This window comes from Fringilla coelebs, assembly GCF_963513975.1.
Source record: "Fringilla coelebs genome assembly, chromosome: 1".
In the NCBI taxonomy this organism is placed as follows: domain Eukaryota; kingdom Metazoa; phylum Chordata; class Aves; order Passeriformes; family Fringillidae; genus Fringilla; species Fringilla coelebs.
The window spans coordinates 8,867,189-8,888,378 of NC_140028.1; the positions used below are offsets into that span (position 1 = coordinate 8,867,189).

A 21,190-nucleotide genomic window follows, 5' to 3' on the forward strand; every position below is an offset into this window, starting at 1 on the left:
GCCAGCATAACCTACTTGGAGATGCTTATCAGCAGTCCCTCTGCAAGTTCCTGTCAGAGCCTGTTACAGCCCAGCCTCCTGGCTGCCGGCTCCAGCTCGGCAGAAGCACTTGCTTTGGATTACAGAGATCTCCAGTGTCAGCCAAGGAGGTGGATATCAAACCTGAGCACGTTGGGTGCTGCCAGCAACACTTCATAAATAACAGTAATGGAGTGTAATTGCTCATTAAGCCAAATCGCAGCCCTGAGCCCTCCATCTGGCCAAACTCCCTCCAACATCAGCAGGAGCTTTGCCAGCAGGTGTGCAACAGGAATGTGGTCCCCAGCAGCGGTACCATCAATGGGGTACTGTAGAACCACTGCTGGGGGCTGATTCAGATCCCCTTGAAACTGTTGTGTGTCTTTGGATTGATTTAGAAGACTTTAGCCAACCTCCCTTGCTTTACAGTGCTCAGCCAGTCCGGCTACATCTGCGCAGCAGTTATCCCAGACGGAATATGGAGGAGGAGGATTCCTGACACTGAGCTGTGGGATTTTAATTTTAGAGAGGTGATAGAAACTCTTTCCTGTTGGGTCTCAAGTGGTGGCTTGTATGGGCGTGATTTGAGGCTTGAAAATGTCTCAGAAGCCTGCGACTGAAAAACCCCTACATGTAATTGATATTGAAAAGTGTTGTGTCTCTGGTGTAAGTGTTATAAAAGCCAAACAAGCTGGTGTGCCTTCCTATCAATCACCTATTGCTATCTGACATTGGTGCAACCCTTTGCAAGTGAAAATAATTTACTGCCTCCCCCCCCCCCACCATGAAAATTATTTACCATGCCCATTTCGGTTTGAACATTACTGTTGTGGTTCAAAGCTGTGATGAATTGCTTAGCTATAAATTGTCTTTCCTCTCCCCTTCTCCTCCCACCTCTTCCTAATGTAGCACTGGGATGAAGGTTAAGGCATAGGGTGTTATCTGAAGCAAGTGCTCGTTCTCAGTGCCCCATACATCCTCACTAATGCTTATAGCTCCCCTGTGGCACTGGGAAGTGTAATCGCTATTGTACTGAGGTAGAACAGGAGCTGGAGAGAGATAAATGGCCTAGTTATCAAAACTTCCTAGCCTCCCACAGCCCTCCTTGGGAATACAGCTATAAATGACATTCAAATGATGCTGATAGATGTTAGCTGAGCAGGCAGCAGAACATGTGCTGTGCCCAGGCCAGCTCCTTCCTGCTGATAATGCCAGGAGAGCTCAGCATCCCAACCCTGACTGCTGACACTGGAGGCATTGTATTGAGATACCACTCTGCTCCCACTGGCTTCTAGATAAATCCCTGGGGTTACAAAGGTTCAAAATCAGTTGGTGACTGAGACACATTAATGCTGGAGCTTGCAGAGCTGAAGGAAGAAGTGTTTTTTCCTTCTTTGGCACAGAATTTGCTCAGTTTACACCCTCAGAGGGTGAGATATGGGAGGGAAAACAGCCTTTCTTCCACCCAGCTCTGCAATGACAGAAGTGTGGTTTTTGAGTGACCTGGGATTGTTTGGTCGAAAGTACTATGGCCTGTGCTGGGTCCAGAAACCACCTCCAGCAGCTCCCTTTGCATCTGTTGTCCTTTCTGGTGTGTGAAACAGGGGAAGGACTGCTCAGATCATAAATCCCTCAGGAATGGAACAGGAGCAGATAGAGTAGGTGGCAAATCTGCTTCTGAGTCTGGAAGGGCTCTTGGGTGTTTTGGCATCTCTTGAGGAGATACCAGGAACGCTCCCCCATCTGGAGGAGGAGAACCTCCCATGAAAACAACCAGCAACCTATAAAGCTTTGCATTTATTTTATTTTATTTTATTTTATTTTATTTTATTTTATTTTATTTTATTTTATTTTATTTTATTTTATTTTATTTTATTTTATTTTATTTTATTTTATTTTATTTATTTTTTAGTGTATTCAATTTTATTTTTTCTATTTATTTTATTTTTTAAATTTATTTTCTTTTTCATGTTATATATAATTTTATAGTCCATTTTATTTTATCATTTATTTAATTTTATTGCATTTTATTTTATTTTGAGACCCCTTTTATCCTCCCAAGGTGTAGCTATGCGGACGCCCAGCCCTGAAGGCAGGTTTTTACATGACAGCAGCGCTCAGAGGGGATGTTTCTAGCGCGTTGTGGAAGAAAACCGAGGGCATTAAAGGTGTAAGGCACACAAAAGCTTGTCTTTTCCCTTCTTCCTTACAGGCTAAAAACGAAAGGAAAAGGGTCCGCGGCTGTTGATCACATCCCGTCAGGTTTTAGGTCCGAAGATGGACCGGGGTGCGGTTCTCACGGCAAAGCGGAGCGAGGGGAGCTCTTGGGTCGCAGGGTCGGGGCGGACTCTCCGGTCTCCGCTGTGCTGGGACCGGCGCCGCTCCCTGCAAGAGCCTCCCGGGAGGGCACAGGGGCAGCATCTCGGCGGCAGACCCGCGCACAAAGGCGCTGCCCGGCGGGGCTGGGGCTGCCCGGCCGCGCTGCCCCCAGTCCGGTCCGCGGGCGGAGGCTCGGCTCGGCTCGGCTCGGAGCGATCCGCAGCGGCCGCCAGCGCCTCCAGCCGCCCACTCGCCGCCTCTCCCGGCATCCCTCATCCCCATCCTCCGCTCCTTCCTGCTTCGGCGGTGGAAGCAGCCCCCCGCCGGGGGCCGGGAATGCCCTCCCCTCCTCTCCCTCCCTCCAGCCGCAGCGGGGGAGGGGGGCTGTGATGCTGCAGGGGGATCCCCGGGAGCCGAGCGGGGTCTCCCCTTCCGCCGGCTGCCGGGATCTCCCCGCTCGGCGCCGGCGGCCCCGGCGGCGGCTGCTGGGAGGTGGCACCCGGGGGGTGGGGGGACAAGGTGGGGGGTAGCACCGGGGTGGGGGGCCGGTGCCGGTGTCCCCCACACCGCGGATGACTCGACAGCCGGGGCTGGGGGAGCGGGGGGCGGGCGCCCGGCTATTTGCTGGCTGCATACAATGGGCCACTCCCTAACGTGAGGGCTGGGGGGAGGCAGGAGCTGGGAGGAGGAGGAGGAGGAGGAAGAGGAGGCGGGGTGGGGGGGGGAAGAAGGGGCTCGGGCATCGGGCTGGTAAATAAACTCCGCGATGATTCCCCTCCCTCGCGCCGGCCCAGGTGCGCGCCGCGCTCCTGCCCGCGCTCCTGCCCGCGCTCCTGCCCGCCCGCTGCCCGCCGGCGGCGGTGACCTGACGGGGATGTGACCGCCTTCCCCTGCCCACCGCTTCTTACCCCCTCCCTCCAGATATATATATATGTATGTATATATATATATATATATATATACACACATACATTGACAGATGAATATATATATATAAATATATAGAGAAGTCATTTTGGGGGGAGGGACGGGGAACTCGGATCATGGCCCTGGGGTTCCCGGGGCTGTCGCCGCCGATCTGCAGCTCGCCTCCGGGGCCCGCCGGCGACCATGGGGCTGAAGGCGCGGCGCGGCGCGGCGGGCGGTAGCGCGGCCGGCGGGGCGGCGGCGGCGGCGGGGCGGCGAGCGGCGGCCGGCGGCGACCCCGAGCAGGGCTCGCTGGCCCTGGGCACCGGCGGCGACCGCGACGGGACGCTGCTGCTGGAGGGCGGCGGGAAGGAGGAAGGCGGCAAGCGGAGCCCGCCGGGACTGGGGCTGCTGGCGAAGACCCCCCTGAGCCGCCCGGTGAAGCGGAACCACGCCAGGTACCGCCGCATCCAAACTTTGATCTACGACGCCCTGGAACGACCCCGCGGCTGGGCGCTGCTCTATCACGCCTTCGTGTGAGTACGCGGGGCACGGAGCGGGGCTCCCGGGGGCGCGGCCGGGGCTGCCCCGGGGGGCTGCGCCCGGGGCCACCGTTTTGCTTTATCATTCTCGGGGTGAGGCGCTCCGGGGGCCGGCTGTGCGTGGAGCAAGGGTCTGATACGGGGGGTGGGTGCTGCTGAGCGGCTTGATTTCTTTTATGTCGTCGGGTTTTGCAAAAGGAGCAGCTGCTTTTAACTCCGTGTTTCTGTCTTGCCCGTACTTCCACGTTGCCTTGAAGTGGCATTCCCGAGCCTGTGTGTCTGAGGCACTGGAGGAGGGATGCCAGAAAAACCAAGCTCTGAGCGGTTTTAAGGCTCGAAGTGCTTCAGGGGAACGCGGCCAGTTCAGCTCAACCTGAAGCGTGAGGTTCAACTCGCTGTTGCAGACCGCGAGTGAACCGGTCCCTTCCGTAGCTAAAAGCGTCAAATGAAAACCATCGGGTTTCGGTCCGATACGCATCACTCCGCAGTGCATGAAACCCGAGCATTGCAGCGCTGTCAACCAGAAAGTTACACTGACCACAAGTGAACCGAGAGGAAATACACTCTTTTTATGGCCCATAGGTGATGAATCAAGAGAATGACAACTGGTTTGCATTCCTAAAAATTCTGTTGCCTTAAGTTGTCATAAAGAATATCAAAAAAGAGCATTCTGTCAACATCGCAGAATGGAGTTGGCAGAGTCATATTAAAATAAGTGTATGTTTTAGTGTTGCGAATGTGTTTGAAAACCCAGGGGCTCGTCAGTGATTGCGGTGGTACTGTTTTTCTTTGGCATTACAAGGTGTGCAGAGCTATGTGTGACAGAGGATTTAAGCAATGATTTTTGAAATTGGTTTATTTGCCAAAGACAAACAAAGCTCTCTAGGCTTTATGGGTTGTGAGCCTGGATCTCAGGAAGTACTGATCATTGGCATGGTCCTTGCACCTGCAAATAAACAGCTTGAGTGTAGGGCTGTGATTTTATTTTCAGGCACATTTTTATTATGTTCACAGTGTTTTAGCCCTGAGCAAGAGTTAAAAGGCAACCACCACTACTAGAGTGCTGCTTGTGTACCACTCATCCACTGCTGCTCCCCTCTTTTCAGTGTTTATTCATCAAGTATATCTTGGGACTCAGGTCCTGTTTTCCAACTTAAAGCCTGAAACTGGAAACTGGATGCTCTGACACTTTTTTGGTTCTTTCACCTCTTTTTGCCATAGGAAAACTCATGCTGGCAAGCAGGGAGTGACAGTACTTGAAGTGTGTTTTGCTGGGAAGGCTCTTAGGTCTGGAGCTTGCTGTTGTGTTCAGTATTGCATAATCCTGCTGGGGAGAGTGACAACTGGACAGAGGGGCACCCCTTTCATCCTGCCTTGGCCAGCCCACACACATCAGTGAGGCTTTAGCACACAGCAGAGCATTCCAAGGAGTTTGCACCTCTCTGTGGCAGCTGGGTCAAATCTGTGCAGGTTCCTGTGTGCAGGTTCATGTCTGGATATAAGCAATAGGACAGTGGATGTGTCTGGAGGGGCTCAGGTGAGCTGAGAGATTCAGACAATTGGCAATACTATAATTGAATATTGAATTCATTGAATTGAATTGAATTGAATTGAATAAAATAATTTACAATTATTTGCAGTGGTATAAGTATTTCCAAGTTACAGCATTCATTTTAGATAACTCTCTAGATGTGTGGTTGACCTTAATGTCCTTATGCAATAAGGATCACAGAATGGGAAAAAAAATTATTATTTTTGTAAGGTTTGATTCTTCTTAGGAGTGGACCTGACACTCTTTGGTCAACTTCTCTTCGATGACTACTCACTCTTGCAAAACTGAAATGTCAGTCTGACTCACAAAAGTCAGTAACAGTCTTGTAAAAGCCATCAGTGCCAAATTCAATATTAATGAAAAAGAAACAAAACAAAACACTTCTATAAGTCCTTATCCCTAAAGGAAGTAAAACACACAAGTCTGTCAGCCCAGCATAGAGACTCCATCCCTCCCCAGGACATCCAGAGGACCTTGCTGTCCAAGTTGGCCCCACTGAGTTTCTGTACAGTCTCAGCTCCCTCTGAACTCAGATGAAGCTGTGGGGCCTTACCTCACTGTAGGATCCAACCCTACAAAAGGAATCTGCTGAGAGTGATGGAAGAGTGTGCTGAGATGTGGCTGAGAGGCTTCAGAGCTTGTTCCTGCCACTGGATAAGGAAGACCTGCTTGAGAGCAGGGGCTCTGGGGAAGCAGCATCTAAGTTTTGTTACCCAAATTCTTTATTCTTGCCTTCAAATGAATTGTCTTTTAACCTTTTTTCCTTCTTTAAAGGAGTCTCTCTCGTTTGGAGGTGCACTGTGACACAGTGTAGTTCCATCCCTGCAGTCTCCCAGTGCTTCTTTTCATGCTAGAACAGTTTACACTTTTCCTTGGGAAGGTGAGAGATTGCCAGTCTTCCCATAAAAACTATAAATTTGATCTTAATTTTCAAGGAAAGTCCCATTTATGTTACGTTAATGGCATATTATGATTTGTCTCATTTGAGTAACTTTGCAGTAAGTGCCATGCACCCAAAATTAACCAGTAAGATCATGGCTGTCAAATACAAATAACTAGAGAATATACAGCTGAGGGCCAAAAGGGATTTGAGGATGGCTGGATGTGATGAATTCCTTATAGATCCAAGCATTCAGAGGTGTTTAACGAAGAGATGATGCAAAGCACTCCAATATTGTGTGCATCCCAGGGTTTGGGAGGCAGGCAGCTGCTGATGCAAGAGGGTTGCAACTTTTCCATACATGCTGAGGGTGTTGTGTGAGGGGCAGGAGGGGGCTTTGACAAGCTCTTTGTGAAAAATTTGGATGCCACAACTTTTGAAAGAGTGGCACAGATGGGATCCCGTTAAATCATACAGAGATGCACATATGGCTGCAGAGGGTCAGGATCCTGTGTGGATCTCACTGCTGTAATGTGCACATAAAGGAGGCTCCAGGGTCCTGTGTGGATCTCACTGCTGTAATGTGCACATAAAGGAGGCTCCAGCGCTGGCTTTGGTCGGCATTGGGTGCTCTGGAATGATTCTGTCTGAGGAAGCCATCCAAGGAGAGCTCATAAAGGGGATCAGGCCCTGCCAAGCCCTAGGGACAGAGGAGCAGTTGAGAAAGGGACTAATTCCTGAGGGCAATTCTAGCATTCAGCTTTCACTGGCAATAATTAAGAGAAAGTGTTGTGAGATACTTTCCTTGTGATTCTTCCTTCTTCTTTGCTCTGCACAAGTGAATTTATCCAAGCCTATCCTTGGGGATTTGGTCCCTAAAGAAGCCAGCTCTTTCCTTCACCATCTTAAAACATGTGCTCTCTAGTAGCTCTGCTACCCAAAAGATTTATCTGTCACTCATGATGTTCCCCTTTGCTGGGTCACCAGGATTCATGGTGTTCTTGTCAATATGGCAATGTCTTAGTGGTCCTACTTGGTAAGAAAAAAATGTTTTTCCCCATTACAAATTTCATGTCTGTAAAGCTAAACTCTAGCTGAACATTTTCAGTATAAAGTAAAATAAAATAAAATAACCTGAGATTTTCATATGTTTTTGAGATATTTCATTTTGAAATGTCCCTTGGGGGTTGCAGGTCAGGCTGCAGCCTATCCCTGTTCTTTTCTGAGGTCATGTCACTGTAGGTACAACTGATGTTCCCATGATGTTCTGTATTTTCTTTTGTGTTAGGCAGTGCAATATTTTGTAGGAAACCCCTGCAGTTGTGCCTTATGGGATGTGTGCTGTGGCCAGGGAGACAGACTCAAGACCTGTCCGCCTCCACAAACCATCCAAATGCTTTATTTATGCACAGAAGCATTAATGAGTAGAATGAAAAATTGAGACAAGTAAGACTTTTATTTTTCCAGTGTTGTTTTTAGTTGTAAGCACAAGATATTTGGTGGATAAAGGACAGAGTATAGAAAGGTAACATAATACAGATTGTTTGGAATTGCAATTTGTGGAAAATTTTTAACCTGACTTAAAGAGAGGATGAAGGAGAGGTAACTAGGAGATATTCTCATTTTCATATCATCTGCTGAGACAACTACAGCCTCTACTTTAACGGAAAAAAAGATTAGGTAAAGGTTTGATTAGATTAAATATTCCTTTTTGGGGAAGTGTGCAATATCACCTGCACTCTGCTGGTGTAGATCCCCACGATGTACCTGCTGATGTGAGGGGGAAGCCATGGGGAACATTAGAGAGCCCTTGTCTGTTTGCCATGCACATCTTCTCTCAGTTCTGCTTCATACCTGGAATAAGAAGAGGAGGCAGAGTCATGCGATCCATCAAATCAGCATTTCTGGGAAGCACCGGCAAGCACCTCTTGCATGACTGATTGTAGGTGGGCTGTTTGCAGGAAAGAGTGTCACGGGATTTGGGGAACAGGGTGAAGGTCTGGAGGCTTTCCATTATTTTCCTCTTCACCCTTCAGGAGATGCTCCATAAGATGTGCTCACTCCCCAAATGCTGTGAGCCAGCTGGAGGGAGATGGGAGAAGGTTTGGGGTAAAAAGAGGAATAATATGAATCCTTTCTTGGCTCTTTTGGCATGGACTTGTATTTAAGTGAGTCCCTAGAGCAGCCGAGCCAGGCTGGTCCATTAGCAAGTGCCCTTTGCTTATGTGTGTGCCAATATGAGTTCTGCTTTAATTATTTATGCTAATTCATCATAATGCATGGATAAATATTCTGCAGTATACTTTGTAAAAACTAATGAAGTCTTAGTCATTGGAGACCTTACCACACACCTCTGCTATTGCAGCTCCACTGAGGCTTGAGGAGCTGCCCTGGGACTGCGAGTGTCCTGGGGGGATGTGGCTATAGCTCAGCTGCTGACATCAGCTGGCACAACAGAAGAAAGCTGGGATTTGCTGGGGGAATGACAAGGGGTAGCACAGCCTGGGTAAACCAGTGCCTGGGTAATGAGTGGCTGGTGATCCCCAGCTGCAGCTCGGGGGTCCCTTCAGCAGCTCACAGGTGCCCAATGCTTGTTTAAGCATCTAGACTTCCTTTGAAATTGTGGACCAGGCCCTTTGGTGGGAATAATTGTTCATCTGCAGCCTCAAATCTTTGTGCTTGGGCATCAGTGCTCAGAGCAAGACCCACTCCACAGTGGGTGCCCTCAGGTTGGATCGGTTTGCCCTGTGTTCAATGTTGCCATGGCTGCGCTGCCACTTGCCAAGTTTCGGCGCTGCCATGGCTCGTGGGAGCTGCAGGCACAGGGCTGCACGGTGCCCAGGGTGTGCCTCAGCGTCCCCAAGGTCCCTGAGCACCCTGCCGCAAGTTCCCTGCCCAGCTCAGACCAGCCCCATCTGGATGGGCAGTGGAATCCCTGGTGCCTGGCGCGTCGGGGGGAGCGGCGCTGCCAGCAAACACTGCGCAGTTGGGCTTGCAGCGCTGCCAGCTCAGCTGAGGAATAGCCCCTCAAATAGAAGTCATAGTCCCTGGTGTTAGGTCTATAAAACTGAACAGTCCCAAATTTAATCAGTTTGACAAGCAATGATATAGCAAAGCCACTGCAGCAGCCAGCAGATCACGTTTTTCTTCTCTTTTGAGAGACTTGGTGTGAGGAGCAGCAGCATCTCAGTGCCACCCCAGCAGTTCTGGAGACACTGTCAGTGGGAAAGCCCAGGACTAGATTTATCTCCAGCCTGGACTCTGGTCAGAGGTATCACTCTCCATAAAAGCCATCCCAGCCTCTTCACAGGCCTCAGTTTGTTCCTTGCTGCAAACAATGGATCATGGTAGGGCACAGCAGGGTCTGTGCCCTTCTGGGACAGCTGCTGGGTGCAGAGGACACCTGAGCTTTACTTCTCATTTTCAGCTGAAAGAGAGATGAGGGAAATGGTACAAAAATGAGCAGGGAGAGGCTTTCTACACTTGTTTTGCTTATTTTGCTGTAAAATGCAAGAACATTCAAAACAAATTTAATGGAAAAAAATAGTAACTAAAGACTAACTTAAGACTAATCCATTTTAACAGCTGGATTAAAAAAATAATACGGATAATGCCAGCCATCTATCACTGGGTGCTTTTCTGTGCAGGTGAACATGAAGGTGCCCAGCCATTCCTACTTCTCCCAAAGGTCACCTCAGGATCCACTCAACCAGCCCTTTTTTTTTTTTTATAGTCCTTATCTTCAAAGAATCACTTGATTGAATCATTTTTATTTATAGCTTACCCAACATGCAAACCCGTGCACGTATGTAGAACATAATTCTGTATCCCTTGACTGTCATTGAGATGCATGTGGAAGGTCAGACAACAGCATGCATATTCTGAACTGCATATTCTGAACAAGGTCTGCACTTGAGGAATTTGATTTAATAACTGGAAGAAACTTTCTGATCAAAATTGATCAAATGAATATTAAGATAATTTATATGTTGCTTACAAAGATAAACAATTGATGACCTTAAACACAGCCAAGCTACTACCATGATCAGCCTTGCATGGTATCAATAAATGATAATGTTTATTCTTGTGTTTAATAACATTAAATTCCCTTTTTGTGTTTAAGAATACCATACTCTCTTGTGCATAAAACTTTACAGAAGGAATGGATCCTGCTCTTGCTTCTGGCAGATACTGTATTAAATGGGATAACTTAAATATTAATAGCTTTGCAGGGAATAAGCTCCACAAGTGCTGTTAAGTGTATGATGTCTTCTCTCTTAGGATGGTAGCTGGGAAACTTAGTATTTTCTGTGGAGAGAGGGACATGCCCTGGGATATTTAGGTTTTGGTAACCTACTTGGAAAAAGGCACTTTTGGAGAACTTCCAGTCTGGAAATCTGTAAACTGACATCCGCGGTCTTAAGTGAGCAAATTGCATAAATGTGTGTTTAACTTGGAGCAAATGAAAGGTCCCTCTGAAGTCAGGAGGAACCTATCCAAGGTGGCACTGAGGTAATCCAAAGCAGAAGATTGTGACTGGGGTTGAAAGCAGCATGAGGTAACATAATCTTCCTCTGTACAACCAGCTCATTGTTCTACTCAGGCATGGTGGGCTCCTCCTAAGCTCAAGTTCTTCACAGGTTCCATCCCTCTTCAGCCTTCCCACAGCTCAATAACCACCTCTGGTTGTAGTCACCAGGAGACCACCTTGTCCTCCTTACTGGTGCAAAACATGCAGAAGTGAAGTTGTAATATCTTTAACTCTGCTAAATCCCTCTCAGGAGAGATGCTGAGACCCTGACATGAGGCACATCTGGTGTCTCTTGAGATGGCTTTTGCTCTCTCTCCCCTCTACCTCGTGGATCATTTTGCCAGTCTTTCCTGCTTTAATTTTTCTCAGCTGCATGGTGGTGGAGCTGTAGAGATCCTTTGTATGGCAGTGACAGAGGAGGAATCCTCATCCTCTCTGGGTTGCTGTTGTCTTTTACTTCCTTTGACTTCCCACACTTTATTTAATTTCATGGATCCTTGGATCTCACTTGTCCCTGTGTTTTCAGAGCTGTGGCTGAGAGCTGCATGAATGTGCTTGGCACTCCTTTGGCAACCTGGGTTAGTTTGTGATTGTCATGTTGACTCTCCAGTGGTGCTTTTTTTTTAATCTCAAGTGCTTTTATATTTACTTTATTGTGTCCTCACTAGTGTTGTGATCACCTTCTAGATTAGTACCTCCCAATTTTGCTAACATTCAATTTAGTTCTTTTTCTAGATCATTAAGGAAACAGTTAGTAGGGCCAGAACTAACAAACACCATTCAGCATTTTATTAAATAATATCTTCCCTGCTTCCTGGTTAATACAATTTAATTTGTTAGAGCTTTATTTATAGCTCTGGATCCAGTTTTTAATGTCATAGAGTTTCTCCCAGTCATCTGAATTAATACTAAACCAAAGATTTTATGAGATATTGCGCCTGTGTCGAAACTGCAAATATTTCCTCCTGTCTTTTTGTTCAAACCTGAGTTTCAGTCCATGTTTATCTGTTTATTTCTGTAATGTGCTTTTAATTGTTATCTCTCCATCTCAGATTTTTCATGCTTTTGACATGGTGTGTATATCAAACAACAAAATAATTAATTGTTCCTGGTGCCATCCACCACAGGAGTAGAGATAAAGTAATGGTGAAAGCTTAAATATCCCAAACCATCCAGGTTCTAGCTCTTCTGTGTTTTATAGGAGCCATTAGAGTTAGGCTGTACCTAACTTTAGGTCAATGACAGAGATGTTAATCTTAAACCAGAAGACTCTTTCCAGGACATTCCCCACTGACTGTAAATTCAGAGTGTAAAATTTTCTGCCTTTCATGGGGATGGAGGAGAAGCAAGTGCAGCTGCTGAGAGACTGATAGTGAAATCCCCAAAGCTCCTGGTGGGCAGCTGCCCACCAGTTCTCAGCAGTGCAGCATCAGCTCTGCTTATCTTTGCTCCCCTCATGCCCCTTCATGCAGGCTCAGAGTGTTTATGAGGAGGGATTACACCCTAAGGAGGGAATGTCAAGAGCAGCTGACTGAATTGCAAGGGAATTAGTATAGGAAGGTAATTACACAAACTGGAATTTTGCTCTTCTACCTTTGCCAACACTGTTGCTCCTGTGAGATGTGCTGGGAGGATCTCAGTGCACACAGCTGAGGCTCCCTGATCACACCCCAGACACCTTCTGTGCTCTGGCACCAGATGCAGCCCAGGACCTGCCCTGCTCTGCAGCTGTGGCAGCAGCCTTGCTCATGCCCAGAGGAGTCATTGGCCATGTCTTGGCTAATTGTCAGAGCTGTGCCAGGGGTATTCCCAAGCAGTGCCACACTCCGGCTGATAGCAGGACACTGCTGGGTGGTGGGCTTGTTCTGAGTGACTGAGCATAGCTCAGGTGCTGCCACAGACCTGGCATCACTCCCAGGAGGAGTCTGAAGGGGTTCCCTGCTCTGGAGGCAAGTGAGGTCAGTGGTGTGGACACTGGTCACGCCAGCTGGCCTCAGGGACAGAGAGCTGGGATGAGCATCTTTGGGTTAATAGAACTGACATAATTCTTATATGTCAGATCTTACAATTTTGAGGTTTTCCTCCTGGGTCCATGCAAGAAGTCACTTTTGTGATAGAATCTTTGAATAATTTAAGAAAGGAAGAGACCTTTAAAGGTCTAGTCTAACCCTGCTGCTGTGGGCAGGTGCACCTTCAGTTTCAGCAGGTTGCTCAAAGCCCCATGCAACGTGGCCTTAAATGTTTCTGGGGATGGGGCATCCACCTGGGCATCCTCTGGGCAACCTGTGCCAGTGTTTTATCACTCTCATTGCAAAAAAAATCTTCCTTATATTTAGTCTTAGTTAATGCTCTTAGTTTCAAACCACTACCCCTGGGATAAGATCTTTCACTTAGACAAAGGCCCAAGAAATCCTACCTCACTGAAATAATACAGGTTTCACCCTAGGTGTATGTTCCATACAATATTTTACATTCTACCTCTTTTCTCCTTCCTGTTCATGGGACTTTGCCATGGCTTTTGCCTCTTGTCTTTCAGTGCTGCTGGTGCTGATCACACTCCTATGGAGGTTTCAACACTTCACCCCCACATCTTGGCATATTTACAAAAAAATACATTTTAGTATTTTAATAGAAATCCAGGAGGAAGAGCCCGCTGATCATTCATTAACAAACTTCTTGTGTGAAATGGGAAGATGTTCCTGGTTGTGTGGAGGCTGATATTTGGCTATTTGTCCTGATTGTGTCTCTCTCATTACTGTAGATGCTGCTCCATTACCTTGTCAGGTCCTGGGTGCAGAGATGGGATCTGGCAGAGCCTGGCTCCTGACAGTTCCTGTTCTCAGAATATGGTGCTATCACATAGTACAGTGTCAAATACACTGCTCTCTTCAGTGTTAAATTACTTCCACAAACTGCATTTCCTTGCTCTTCCTCAGGGCTTGAGTGTCAGTCTTTCCACAGTGGGATCCATCCATCTAGCACATTATCTGAGGTAGCTGTCTGGAATTCTTTTATAGCTGCTGAAGAAAAACAGGAAATGGAAATTTCTGGAGTGCAATTAATCTCATTCTAAAGACAATTTTAAAATGGGTGAGATTAATCACGTCTTGCAGTGCTTGAAACTCTTCCCTGACTACAGAGGAGACCTCATGGAACTAATTTAAATTTAGGTATTTGCACTGAAAACACCTGAGGAATGGAAGACTTTCTGCCTGACCTGAGGGGCAAGGATCAAAGCTACATTAGGACAGTTAAATGTAAATATGTTCATGTACAGTTCTGTGTGTGCAGTAGGTATTTAGCTTCTCTTTATAGTCAGTGGAGATTTAGTCAATACAATCAGTAGATTTTAGGGTGGAATTCATCCAACCAGATGTGAGGGTCTGCTTTACATGGAGATAAATCACAGCTTCATCTCCACTGAACAACTCTCCCTTGTCTATAGCAGGAGCTGGTCTCTGGTAAATGTCTGCAGTAAAAGCCACGTTCAGACAAATGAGTTGTACCTCTAAAGGCAAGAGGAATATGATTCATATTATTACATGGACTTTTATTATATGAATTCTAATTATATTATGTTATATCAATTCTAATTCTCTTTCCTCAAGAACTTTATATGTGTTGCTACTTAGTATACCAGGCCATGACAGGCCTGCAGCCATCCCTGACATTATGCCAAAGAAAATAACGTTTCAGTAGTTTTAAGGTCTTTCTCTAGTTGAGATTCTGGAGTTTAACTTTCCACCTTCCTTTTGTTCTCTGTTTTGCCTTGGGCTTTATCTCCCTGAGCTCCCACATAAATTTTGCTTTTGATTTCTGATGGTAATTGCAGTTGATCTTGAGGTCACATTCAAACCCAGTACCTGTTGTACTGGGCTTCACATCTAAGGCTGTGATTGACTGTGTTTTCCCTTTGTCTCTTGTATTTACCTGGGCACAGGAGCTACTGTGTTGGAAGTTTGCCAGCATTAGTCCTCCTTCTTCCTGTTCCTGAATTTCTGTCCATTTGCATTGGTCCTCTTGACTACATCACCCAAAATTACCTCCCAAAATCAATGAATGGGAATCACTGTTTTCTAGGTTCCTTTTAGAGATCAGAAAACATTTTGAGGGTGCCTTGAACATTGTCCTTTTAAAGCCTGTAACAGGTGTAGAAGGTCAATTTGAAGGACCTGGTCTGAATGAGGGTGATCATGAGGGTCATTTGTGGGCCCAGACAGTTTTTTAAGTGCTACAGTTTTCTGTATAAAATTGGAGAATTTGCAGATGTGTGAGCACCTCTCAATATTTTCAAGGGCATGCTCACTTTCATACACCAGCTGAAGCAGGACACCAGCATAATTGAACCTAATGTGGAAAATTATTGGAAAACTGTATGAAGTCTGAATGCATGCAAATGCCCTGACATAAAGAAGTGTATTTGGGTGGTGGTGTATTCCTTGAACAGCTGCTAGTTTGTGTTTTGCTTGTTTTTGCAGAAATACTGAGCCAGCAACTGCTTTTAGTCATGTCAGTGCAAATGTAGAGTAAATCTATTACAGTCAGGAACAATTGGATTTGGCTGCTGCACCACAAGCGTGTTCTGGACCCAATACAAAATCTTTTTATCTTTATGGATATTCTGCTAGTATCAGAGGCCAGGATCAAGGTCTTGCACACAACACACTTGTCCTCCCAGTAGTGTAAGACAGCTTGGGAATGAGGTAGATAGGAGAGATGGAGATCCCCTGGCAGAATACCAAGTGAGCACCAACCTATCCCAGAGCTGCCAGTATTCACACCGTGGCGCTCACAGCCTCTTTCCTTCGTGCTTGGAGCTGGTTTATTCAAACATGGAAGCTTTCCTTCCCTCCTTGCTCCTCAAAGACGAGAGAGAATTGTTTCCTCCCTCATAAATCCAGTTAATTGGGTGACAAATCCAGTGCAGGTAAGCTGGGGAAGCTGTGCCAGCAAAGGGCTGTCTTTATGCACATTTCTTGGTGTAGGTCGTGTCTGATATTGGGGCTGTAGGAGGGAGCTGGTGACTGCAATTATAAAACCATTTAAAATGGAAGGTTTTAGAGGTGTCCAGTCCACAGAGCAAGGTTAACCTCAAACTCAAATCAGGTTGCTTGGGGCTGTATCCAGTTGAGTTTTGTGCATCTCCAAGATTTGAACTCCATTATATTGTGGGGAACAATAAATTTGGTTGCTCTTTGCAGAATACATTCTTTAATGTGTTTCACATAATGCGCAGACTTCTGGGCCCAGAGTCATGGAGACTTTCCTTCCTCCCCATTTCATTTAATCCTCAGTGTGCATGGTCAGAAGTGAGGTGTAACATCTAGACAGAGGTGCTGGGCAGGTCAGCCCGTTGCAGAGCAATCAATGTTCATATTTAGCTACAAAGGAAGTTGTGTGTCTTTAGGCTAACTCAAACCAGTATTGTTTGTGTTTGGGGTACTGACACTGGGAAATGTTATGTATAGTTTTCATTAACCAGTAGAATTCATTGAAGATAGGAAGTCTTTCCCAATGTTTTTTTTTTTAACAGATGTAATTTGCTATTTCCACCATTTTTTCATCATTCAGAAGAATCATTCAGTCTCAACTCTCCAACTCCTTCTCACTTTCCCATCTCTTTCTCCCTGTCCCTCACTCAATCCTGTCTTTCCTCTTTTCCTTTGGGGCATTCATCACCTCACTACTGAAGAACAGCACCAGTCACTGGATCCTTCAGCTCTGCCTTTCCTACATTACATGACTGGGACAGCAGAATTGAATTTGACTTAAAATCCCTCAACCTAAATGCTGATAGCAGGGTGATGGAGCTGACATGTCAAGTTGTCTCTTACTCATACATAGCTGTATTTTTCTTTTTTTATCTTTTCTACCCCTCTTTTTTCAACTTTTTGGATTTTAACATTGGGTTCACCCATGTCAGGATTAAAACTGTATCTCTGTTCCCCCAGAGTCAGGACTCACCAAGAATTCCTTTATCCTTATGGAGCAAGGTAGTTTAGGTGCAAGAATTATCTCTGAATCCCCTTGTGATGGGAATATGGCATCCAGGGGTAAGGTCCTTCCAGTGGGCCCCCTGTGACTTTGGGCAAGGCTTTTTGAGTCCCTACACAAACAAATCCTTGTAGAGCTGTTGGGATTCAGGCCCACACACCTGTGAGTCACAGTTCCTGATCACTCTTTGCCCAGGGGTGGTGATGGTGTTTGGAAAAAGTGATTTATTGATGACCTGTGGAGGTAACAGCTTCCTTGGGGTGACTCAGCTGCTCTCTCAAGAAAGAGGGAGTAAGAAGTGGAGGTGGACACCCATTTATCTTCCCAGAAAGGATACAAGTGGGACTAATGCCTGCCCCTGGTCTCAGTGGTAGGAAGAAGTGGTTTAGGAGCTCAGCATAATCCATGGCCTGATATCACAGCTGCAGCTTTGCTCCCAGAGTCAGGATGATAACACCATGTCCTGGTTTGCAGCTCCATTTGCTGCTGGTGTTGATAACCAAGAAATTAAAGATGGGAGCTCTTGGTGTGACAATAAATGGACAGCAACTTTCTGTACCAATTGAGCACTTAGCCAGGGCTGAATGCCTGAGTCACCACATTCCTCAGCAAATGGGATGAGAAAGAACATTGCTCCCAGAGACCAAAGAAGGACATAATCACCTCCAAAGCAATGTGTTTTGGACACCATAGGGAAAATCTGCTGTTATAGAATAATACCTTATAGTTTTCTGGAAACAGTAACTCTAAAGAAAACATCATTAGGAGGAGTGAAGAAAAAGAGATTTTGAGCAGATGGAAATCTGTCTTCATTGGCAATGCTTGTTTTCACTTACTCTATCATGAGTTAATTTCCCAGCAACTTGAAGTAGATAATGTGTTTATTAGCCCTAATCTGAGATTTCCATCAGTGTTTGTTCCAGGCTATGAAGCTGGAGTTTCTGTTTTACTAGAGGGCTTTTTAATTGCATAAATGATGATATAGCATGATTGGAAGGTGATGCAAGATAAATTCAGGCTATACATAAGGCCTAATAGCAGATCAGATATCTGCTGAAAGAATAAGTGCAATAATTTATCAATTTTCCACTTGTCATTTCTAAACCAAACTTGGAGAATTTTCTAGAAGACAGCTGTAGACTGTATCTTAGCTGCAAAATATGGGCTAAATCAATGATTTTGTATATTCTTGACTGATGATTAAGCAGGACTGCAAGGTATAGCCAGGAATATGATGGGTTTGGGGGTTGTTGTTTTCTTGTTTTTGTTTTTGGTTTCTTTTTTTTTTAAATTTAGCAAGAGATAAGCAAATGAACAATGAATTAACTCAGGAGAAGGAGATTTGCTTGTATCTTAATTGTATTGTTAACATCATACTGTAACATAAGAAGTAGTAGCAGTTACAGTAATTGTGCTGGGATGCTTAAGATGAAATGCAGATGTCTTCCCTGTAAATGTCTAAATGTGTCATTTCAATCTCCTCAGATGCTGATATAAACCATGGCTACAGGAGCATTGCTGATGTTGAGCTCATCCTGAAGTAAAGGAGACAGTGATTTACCACACCCTGATTACCAGAGATTGTGCCAAATAAATAGGGATCCCTTGACTGTAAGAGGAAATCTACATTACAAACCCTGAGGTGAATCTCATCCTAATCACATTTTTGAAGGCCTTGCAGGGATAACTTTGTGAAGTACTATGGACAGGAGGATAAAACAAGCCAGCCTTTTTGGCCTTGAGATGACTTTGCCAAATGCTAAAATCCCATGCAGTCTAAAGTCTGAAACACCCTTCTCAAAGCACGTAAATGCATGAACCAAGATCACCAACTTTCTACACTCCTGGATTCTGATTCAGTCTTGTTCCTAAATCTTCTTGTGATGCCCTTTAGGCTCACCTTATGGTGACCTCTGCTGACATCCCCCTGGTTCCATGTGCATTCAGAAGGTAAATCTCATTTAACAGGTTTGCAGGACTGGGCTCAGAAATTGTCTCTGGTCTTTCTGGTCAAGGTAGTCCCTACGCTGATAGCCAAATAATGATTGCCAGAATGTGGTGTGGGGTTTTTTTTGTTGTTTTTTTTTTTTTTTTTTTTTTTGTCTTATTGGAAAGGGCTCTAAGTCAATGTTATTGTATTCAGAACACAAACACCTAGCTGCTGTATCTCTTCAGTTATTTTAAAAAGCAATTGCAATGTGGTGATTTCTTCAGCTGTCAGCTCTCTTGAAGAGTGGGATGTAAGTTTTAGGTCCCTATGCAGTCTCTTTGCCACTGATCCTCTAAAGAGAACAGATGGACCTGTCTGATATCTGCCTTGTCCAGAGGGAGAAAATAATGATTTTCAGCCCACTTGGTTAAAAAAAAAAAACAAAACAACAAAAAACCAAAAAAACACCAGAAGAAAAAATAAGCAATAAAGCCCATGTTTTTCAGAGTGAGGTAAGACAGGAGACAGCAATAGCTCAGGGAAGAATCCAGCAGCTTTGAAAGCAGTTCCAGTGATGGTGACAAAACAGCAGCTGAGCTACAGAAGGAGGAAAGGGAGATGCTGGAAACAAACTTGCAAAAAAGAGAGGCAAGAGGAATAACCTCATTGTGACATGTAGAAGAGAAGGAGGAGGGGAAATAAGTCTATTCTTGTAGGTCAACATGTTTAGAAGCACTAAATGAAAGTTCTGCTTGTATAGAGAAAATGACTCAGTTGCCCACCTGGTGCTTTGGGGGCTGTTCAGGCAAGTTCCCCATTTTTGTCTAATCCCAAAGTGTGTACAGTGTGCAACCTGATGTTGCTGTTGGTCTGCAGGGAGACTCTGTGTGCTCTGAGTGAGCTGAGAGCAAGCCCAAGACCTGGTGAGCAGTGAGGAGCCTTGCCCAGGTAGTGGAGGAATCCAGCTGTTTGCTGCTTGAACTGCTCCTGCTCTGCAGAGAGCCAAGGCTGGGATTTCATTTTCAGGGTGGCTCCATTGTCTTTGCACATGTCATGGTTGTCATCTGCTCTTGGCAGCACAGAGCTGTGAGCTCTGTCCTGACACCCAAAGAGTAGGAGATTGAAGCTTTGTTTGTTATTCCAGTGCAGAGCTGAGCTCTCAGAGCTGATCCTAGGAGAGTGTGCTTTGTGGCAATTTGGGCTGTCCTGGAACAGTGACCCTCCCTCTCTCCACTACGTGCTCATGGGTCAGCTCCAAGCCTGAAGAAAGTGTGAAGAATAAAGAGAGACACGAAAGGAGCTGCATCTTTTAGGTTAAATGTAAGATAATAGAGGCATAGCTTAGAATCAGTCGTTAGGGTTGGAAAAGACCTTTAAGGACATCATTCACTGACTGAATACCACCATGCCCACTAAACCACATGATGAGGCGCTACATTTATGTATTTTTGAACATTTTCAGGATAGTGGCTCCTCTATTTTATTCTCAAAACTAAACTTCATTCTCAAAGCTGAGATTTCACAGGACTGGGAGAAGCACATAATGAGTTGATGATTTCAGCTGTTCTCTGTTCTCATAGCCTGACAACACTTCTCTTCAATAAGTTTCAGTTTCTTTACTTCTGTATTTCATAAAATGACCTATCCTGCAACATGGTATCAAGGTGCAAGATCTTTTGTAATTCTCTGTTATTGCTTTTATAAAATTTACATTATGTTCCCTGCAGATTGGTCATTGTTTGTTGGTTTTTTTTTTTTTTTTTTTAATTTTAAGATGAGAGAGAGGAAAGTCACTGGACTCTCTATGAGTCAGCAAATCTACCATAAAATTAGGGTTTTAGTCTGAGATTAATCTCCATGTCATGACACTCTTTTTAAGCTCCCAAATAATTTTTAGTGGCCATAAGGATATTATTAGCAGTGTGCAGTCATGTGATAAGTCAAAATGAATAGGAGGTGAATGTGATGGCACAGGTTATGTCTGACATACCTATGAATGTGTGTTTGAAATAGTGTAGTACCACACAGTCACTGCAGCCTCTATTCCTGTTTGGATGCAGCAAGTGCTTTTTTTACTAACTCAGAAATTATTTGTTGTGTATTTATATATGTCATAGAAGTTGTGATAATACACAATACTTTGTCCTTGACTTTCAGGGACAAGCAGAGATGAAAACCCATTGGGCTGTGCATCCTGGTACTCCCAGAGTATCCCAGGCTTCTTCCAGTACTTCTAGGTTCCATCACAGTTCTTCCATAAAATCTCCATCCTTCTTCTGATGAGGTGTAGACGCACCTGCCCTCCTCAGAGAGATGCTGCTCACCCTGCCCAGCCATCCCCTGTGCTCTGCACTGCCCAGACAGAGCAAAGAGGCTCCTTGGCCCAAGCTGGGGCCAAATTTGTGCATAACAAGACACAGAAAATGACTGTGATTACCAGCTGGGGAAAGTACAATTTAACAAGAAAGCAGTTGTGCTTACTGTAATAATTAGTAGTCTCAGTGTTTCAGTATTATTA

At 45.4% G+C, this 21,190-nt stretch overlaps 1 protein-coding gene across 2 annotated transcripts in view; it reads left to right on the top strand.

Annotated features, from left to right (window-relative positions):
• Positions 1-3,447: 3,447 nt before the first annotated feature.
• The window catches only part of KCNQ3 (potassium voltage-gated channel subfamily Q member 3), a gene marked incomplete at both ends in the record, with an annotated part of 185,187 nt that continues 167,444 nt past the window's right edge, over positions 3,448-21,190 (top strand). For both annotated transcript variants that reach the window (XM_084213432.1, XM_084213433.1), the window contains one exon: positions 3,448-3,779. In XM_084213432.1, the coding sequence (XP_084069558.1) occupies positions 3,448-3,779 (332 nt within the window). The remainder of the gene's footprint in view (positions 3,780-21,190) is intronic.